Source organism: Terrapene carolina, unplaced genomic scaffold (assembly GCF_002925995.2).
Source record: "Terrapene carolina triunguis isolate 2854851 unplaced genomic scaffold, T_m_triunguis-2.0 Scaffold25295, whole genome shotgun sequence".
Classification (NCBI taxonomy): Eukaryota; Metazoa; Chordata; order Testudines; family Emydidae; genus Terrapene; species Terrapene triunguis.
The window spans coordinates 1-7,205 of record NW_020689646.1 but is presented as its reverse complement, the minus strand read 5'-3'; the positions used below and the strand labels follow the sequence as shown (position 1 = coordinate 7,205).

General features: G+C 45.9%; 1 protein-coding gene across 1 annotated transcript; it reads left to right on the top strand.

Moving 5' to 3' along the window:
* The first annotated feature begins 1,905 nt into the window (after nt 1-1,905).
* LOC112114681 (olfactory receptor 52M1-like) lies at nt 1,906-2,853 on the top strand. Its single transcript, XM_024211505.2, has one exon. The coding sequence runs from the start codon at nt 1,906-1,908 to the stop codon at nt 2,851-2,853; it is 948 nt and encodes a 315-aa protein (XP_024067273.1).
* Nucleotides 2,854-7,205: the final 4,352 nt, after the last annotated feature.

Genomic DNA, 7,205 nt, shown 5'->3' with positions numbered 1-7,205 from the left:
AGAGTACCTTTAGGCATATTGATTGCCACATTGTTTTTGAACAACCAGTCGGATCCCAGAATAATTTTATTAACCATATCAGGAGTTTGGATTAAATCCCCTAATATCTCAAACCGTTGCACTGAAAAGGGAACTTGGGTCCATTCCCACCCGAGACCACATTTCTCTTGAAAGGATTTTAAAGCTATCTGTTTTCATCTTTTTTTTTGCCTTTGGGGTTCTTTTGATTTAAGGGTACAGTGGCTTCTGTATCTATTAAAGCAAGTGTAGGGGTATATTCACCCTCCTGAACATACACACATGGTCGCCCCTGGGATCCCAGGAGACCTTGCCTATGAACCTCCACCTCGGTGGTCCTGCTTGTGGTGGGGGTTCCCTGTTCAGCGGGCCCCTTTATTTTTGCCCCCAAAAAGGGAGTGGGTCCGGGAAGCGTTGCATTAAGGAAGAAAAGGGTGGTGCACTAGGAATTACATTAGCCACCTCTTTCGGTGGGGTTTGCAACCTCCTGGCTTCCCTGACTAGTTCTAGTATAGGGACCCCATTTCACTGTTCTCCATGGGAGCGGCCTCTAGTGTATCCTCCCCAGGGTCCTGTGATTCCCTTTGTGCGCTCTCATTGGTGTATGTAACTGCTGGTTCTAATGCAACTAAATAGGCAGCTCTTTTTTTATATAGTGGGCTGTGGTCCAGAATGGGTAGTTATTTGTTGGACCAAACCTCTTCGTTCCCTAGGGTAGCTGGGCAACCCTTTTGCCAAATTTGAAGACTCCTGGAGTAGTAGGGGGTTAGGGAAGAAGCACAGTCTTTTAAGGATTTTACGCTAAATGCCCCCAGTATCCATTGCTGTGGCGTAGCCCAACACTGTTAAGCTGGCCAATATCTGCATCAGACCCAATTGGTTTCAATAATTCTCGGTGGCTACGACTTTTTCTGACTAAATTTTTCCTCCCAATTCATTTTGGTGACACTTATCCTAGTTTTGGAGAATTCGATGTTTTGAAACACTAAGTGTTTTTACATATTACTGGTTGAAAACTGTTCTCGGTTTAGCCATTTGAAAGTAGTCAGTTGCATTCGTTATTTTGTTCTCCTTTATTATATGACCTTTGTTTGTCTCTTCTATAAAATGAACAGTCCCATACTTTTCAGGCTGTCTGCATAATGCACCCCCCCCCCCCATTCTCATAGCCTCAGAATCCCCTTCATGTCTGCTATATCCTTTATAGAGACTGGGTGACCAAACCTGAGTGCATGTCCTGAGCAGGTTATTCTCCATCCCATTTCTGAGGCATACGAATACTGTCTTTGTTCTGGCCATTGCTGACAATCATTAGGTGTTTCCATGGAGCTTCTATCAATGACACCCAGGTCTTATCCCGCAGGTATATTCTAGTTGGGATGTTTCCCCTGGCACATGTCTTGGCAAAGGTTTTTTTCCACTGTCAGATTTTGAGCAACTAGATGAATGGGAAGCTCCCTGCAGCATGGAGACACTAGCTGGACGTTCATTGCATTAAGAAACAGTTCTGGATAACCAGTATCCACACTGGTGTTTCCTTCTGATGCCTATGAAGGTTTCCCACATGACAATGGGTAGGAATAATTGAAGCACAGAGCACCTTCAAATATGTAATTGGCATTAGTAGGGTCAGTTGTTCATTATTAATTTCTCTGAATAATGAAAATGTCATTTTTGAGCGTGTGAAGAGCAACCAGTCTGCTTCACCCAAGATAACATCTTCCAGTAGTGCATGTAGTGTCTCACATTAACATTGTCTCTCCATCCAGGCATTTGAACTGTGGCCATCACCCTAGACACTGGGCATATACAGGAAGGCAGGGGAATGTACCGTATATGCAGGAGACACTGTTCAGCCTTTAAGTTGGATACCTTCTCCTGTACTCCATGTCAGATTCCAACACAACTGACTTCACCAACCCCTCCACCTTCATCCTGCTGGGCACTCCTGGCCTGGAGGCTGCCCACATCTGGATCTCCATCCCCTTCTGCACAATGTACACCATAGCTGTGTTGGGGAACTTCACCATCCTGATCATTGTGAAGAGGGAGCTGAGCCTCCATGGGCCCATGTACTATTTCCTCTGCATGCTGGCTGTCACTGATCTGGTCCTGCCTACATCCATCCTGCCCAAAACACTGAGCATCTTCTGGTTCAATTCCCGGGAGATCAATTTCAGTTCCTGTCTCACCCAGATGTACTTCATTCACTGCTTCTTCATGATGGAGTCTGGGATCTTCGTGGCTATGGCTTTTGATCGCTATGTGGCCATCTGTGACCCCCTGAGACATTCCAGCATCCTGACAAACCCTGTAGTGGCCATGATTGGCCTGACCGTGGTACTGCGTGGTGGGATGCTCATACTGCCCTATATTCTCCTGGCAAGGCGTTGGCCTTATTGCAGGACCAACATCATCTCCCACACGCACTGTGAGCACATGGCTGTGGTGAAGCTGGCCTGCGCCGACACCCGCATCAGTAATTACTATGGCCTCTTTGTGGTATTCTGTGTGCTTGGTCTTGATGTCTTTTTTATCACAGTGTCATATACACAGATCCTCAGGGCCATCTTCAGGCTCCCCACAAAGGACGCCAGGCTTAAGACTTTTGGAACTTGTGTCTCACACCTCTGTGCCATCTCAGCCTTTTACATCCCAGGTCTCTTCTCCTCCCTCATGTACCGGTTTGTCCAGAATGTGGCCCTGAATTTCCATGTTCTCACTGCCAACGTGTACCTCCTGGTGCCCCCCATGCTAAACCCCATCATTTACGGAATGAGGACCAAACAGATCCGGGACAGGCTGCTTGAGCTCTTTTCTCATAAAGGGACCTAAATTTTCTCCTTGTGCTCTGGCTCTCACACCAAGCTCTGTGCAGAGCTGCCTGGTGAAATGGTGCTGGGTCCCGTTCCCTGAATCACTTGCTGCTGGACAATCAAAAAGAGATTAAATCCTTTCCTACTCTATTCTGTCAGCGTGATAAACTGGGGACTTCATCTATGTACAACTGATAGGTTTGCCACTTTTCTAATTGCTGGTAACTGGATGCCTGAAGCCCCACCACCCTTCCCCACCTCTTCCTCCAAGGCCCCTCCCCAGCTCTGCCTCTTCCCCTCCAGTCCCCTCCCCTTGTCACTCATCAGATCATCTCTGCACCTCAAAGCATCTGTCATTTACCATGGTGATGTAATAATGGTATGTTTTGTGAAGTATCATGCTCAAAGTCTTGATCTCCTAAATATGAACACCTCATTGGATTGTATGTGTTTTCATTGTATGTGAAGTTATGGAATCTTGCTATATGTAAGTTACTAAAATATGGTGTGAGGCTGGAAACACCCACAACCAGCCTTTCAGGTACAAGAGTAGAGTAGCCAGACAGTGTTAACTGCTGTTGTCAACACCCATCCAGGGACGAATCCACTAACTCTGTATAAGGGACTCTGAATAAAGGAGCATGGAGACAATGGACAGTGTTTGGCCAGCGAGGGGTGGACCCCACACATCACATGCATAAACTTTCCAGCAAGCAGGAAAAAGACTATAAAAGGCGCAGAGTGAAACCATCTCTTGTCTTCTGTCCCACACAACTCAACACCCATAAGAACCTCTGGAGGACAAAGGACTTGGAATGGGAGAGGGAAATCCAAGCTGCAAAGCAGATGCAGCATGTGCCTCAAGAATCTGTAAGCCTGCTTGTATCATCAGTCAGGGTGTGAGATGTTACTGATTCAAATCCTATTTAGGTTATATAAGTCTTTGTAGCGGGGTGGTCACCCGCTCCTGCCCAGAGGGGTTTAAAGACAGCCCTGGGAGAGGGCTGGGGCAGGGGAAAAGTTACGAGGCTGATTGGGGAAGCAGCCACAGCTGGACCACACCCTAATCAGACCTCAGCTGGCCCTATAAAGGCAGGGAAGCCAGGAGCAGAGAGTCTCTCTCTCTGCATTCAGAGAGAAAAGGGCCTGGCTGCAGGGAGCTAAAGACAGGGTACCTGAGTGGAGCAGGGCTGGGGAATGGCAGAGGAGCTGGGGAGCTCCAGCCTGGAAAGCCCCAGGCTGCGGCCTAGCATAAGGCCAACAGGTACTGGGGGTTGCAGAAGGCAGCTCAGGGGTAGGCCAAGGCAGCAGATCCAAACCCAACCTTGCCAGTGATGAGTAGGCTGATACTGCAGTCTGCCCCAGGGCGTGGGGCTAGATGATGACTGGCAGTAGCCTTATACTGAGGAAAGGTGGGGACAGAGGGTTGGGGGTTCCCTGGGGAGGGGAGACCCTAAGACTGAGGGGTTACTGCCAGGGGGCAGCGCCCCAGATAACAGGGCACCGGGTCTGGGAGGCAAGTGGCAGTGGGACACTGGCCTGCAGAGGGCGCTCCGATGGCTGGCGAACTAATTCCCATGAACGACCAGCAGGAGGCGCCACAGGGGTGAGGCCACACCCTTACAGTCTTAGATTGTGACTTTGTTTGATTTCCTAGGTAACCTGATTTGATCTGTTTCTTATCACTTATAACCTCTTAAAATCCATCCTACCATAGTTAATAACCCTGTTTTATGTGTTCTCTTAACCAGTGTGTTTTTCAGTGAAGTGTTTGGAATCCTAGCTCTGTTAGCAAAGGCTGGTTCACATCTTCCCCACATAGAGGGTGGAGCAGATTGTTTAATGAGTTTGCATCTTTCCATATCCCTGTGCAGGGCAAGATGGTATAATTCTGGGTTTATACTCCTGTAGGGTTGAAAGGCTGTGGAGCTGGGAAATTGGCTGGGGCCTCCACTGTTGGTTCATGAGTGGCTTAGGAAAGCACTCAGGTAACTCAGTTGGGTGTGTGGCACCTCCTGCTGCCATGTTGGGTGATAACAGGGTCTAGAGGGGCTGGCTGTGTGTCACCAGCAGAGCAGAGGAGAAGCCAATCCAGCTGAATAGTTAGGGGGTACAGCATTTCCAACAGCTTCCAGGCTTCACCCCTGGGCACATCACAACACAATCTCCACCTCCCACCCTACACCATATGGGCTCCCTCTGCTCCAGGGCTTGGAAAGGAGCTGCTGCAGCATGACAAAGAGCCTGCCTGCGGGTAGGAGGCAGCCCTGGTTAATGAGCTAACAACTTCCTAAGACCCGCAGTAACCAGATACTGCCAGATCCCTTAAAGTAACCCAGTCTTGGGCTTCCTCTCAGACAGCCAAGTAAAATATGATGAGGATTACTGACAATCTTGTTCACCATATAACAAGTTCTACCAATTGCAAAGTATCACATACATTACCTCCCAGGTGAATAAATATTTCAGATCTTACCAAATACACGCTTTCAGCCAATCTTTATTGACGGTTAGAAGATTATTATAGATACAGATGTGAATAGCGTTCTTAAGTCAGTTTCATAGTAGAGATTATGAGATTTACCATTGCAAAGAGTTCTTTCAGAATTAGTCCATAGTTTGCAGTCCAACATACAATATCAGGGTCATCCAGAATGGAACTGGAGACCTCAGTCTTAGGGGGTTCGAGCTTCTGCTGATGAAACTTAAGTACATTTGAGATGACAGGATCAGGGCCCAAGCATTATTTCATAGACCACTGGAAAGCTATGATAGTGAAGAATAATTGCTTTGAAGTAGAATTACCTGTTTCATATATATATATATATATATATATATATATATAATACATACACACACACACACACACACAGGTAACAGTTTCCATTAATCGGCATAAGGTAATTATCCATTAAATGTTTCATAGGCAGTATACTACAGACTTCAAAAAGAAGTCGAGACAATGAAATTATTACACCCAAGTTTCATTTAAATATTAATACTTCCTTTTGATCTTTGAATCAACAGATATAGCAACAGACAGGAACTATTTGTTTACATAAAAACAACTAGGAGTCGTTGTGGCACCTTAGAGAGTAACACATTTATTTGGGCATAAGCTTTCGTGGGCTAAAACCCACTTCATCAGATGTACGGAGTGGAAAATACAGTAGCATCAACCTCCCTGGTCACTCAATAACAGACTTAAAGTGGCAATTCTTCAACAAAAAAACTTCAAACCCAAACTCCAACATGAAACTGCAGAACTAGAATTAATTTGCAAACTGGACAGCATCAAATTAGGCCCGAATAAAGATTGGGAGTGGATGGGTCATTACAAAAGCTAATTTTACCATACTAATTTCCCCCTACTGTTACTCACACCTTCTTGTCAACTGTTTGAAATGGGCCACCCTCATTACCACTACAAATGTGATTTTTTCCTCCCTTGGTATCCTACTGTTAATTGAATTGTTTCATTAGAGTGACCTCCCACTTGCTAAGGCAACTCCCATCGTTTCATCTACTATGTATATATACACCTGCTATTGTATTTTCCACTCCATGCATCTCATGAAGTGGGTTCTAGCCCACAAAAGCTTATGCCCAAATAAATTTGTTAGTCTCTAAGTTGCCACAAGGTCTCCTCATTGTTTTTGCTGATACAGACTAACACGGCTACGACTCTGAAATTTGTTTACATGGTTAACATCTAACAAGATATAAGTAAACACATGCAGTTAGTAATACCTCTAAATTTCTAACAATAGAGGTCTAGTCCATTTACCACAGCTATGTTAGCTATTTATAAGGAATACCCCTAATTAACATTTATATACTTCTGTAATATGTCTCTAAAGATTGAATTTGGGTCAATTAGCCTGCTAGTTGCATTAACCTTTCTGACCATGTGCTACACCTATGAACTGACATTTAAGTATATAAAAAATTCTTTGGACTTTTCCTATACTCTTCACTCATGCACCTTGTGCTCAGAAGTAGGAGGCTGGGGCAGAGGTATCTGGCTATAAATAGGTTGGTCATTGAAGACTATCAGTCCCTAATGAGATCTCGCCCACACAGAAGAAGGGCGTAACTGCATTCTAGATAAAGCCAGGTTTATCCAACTTCTCTGCAGAGGGGTTGGCGTGGAAGAAGTGGAACCTCCCCAGTAGAGGGAACAGAGCGAAGAGGTGTTGGTCCAGCCCTTTAAAAACATAGAGAGTGGACAAGTCAGAAGAAGCTGGGGCAGGACAAAGGAACAAGGGTGGCAGAGGAGACTCTTTGGTTGCAGGGCTCTGGCTGTAGCAGAGAGACAAACTCCTGCAGGAGGAGAATCCATGAGCTACAGATGTGGCTCCTGGACACCCT

Bases quoted from the DNA above. Each gene is read 5' to 3' on its own strand.
- LOC112114681 (XM_024211505.2), top strand. From the start codon at position 1,906: ATGTCAGATTCCAACACAACTGACTTCACCAACCCCTCCACCTTCATC.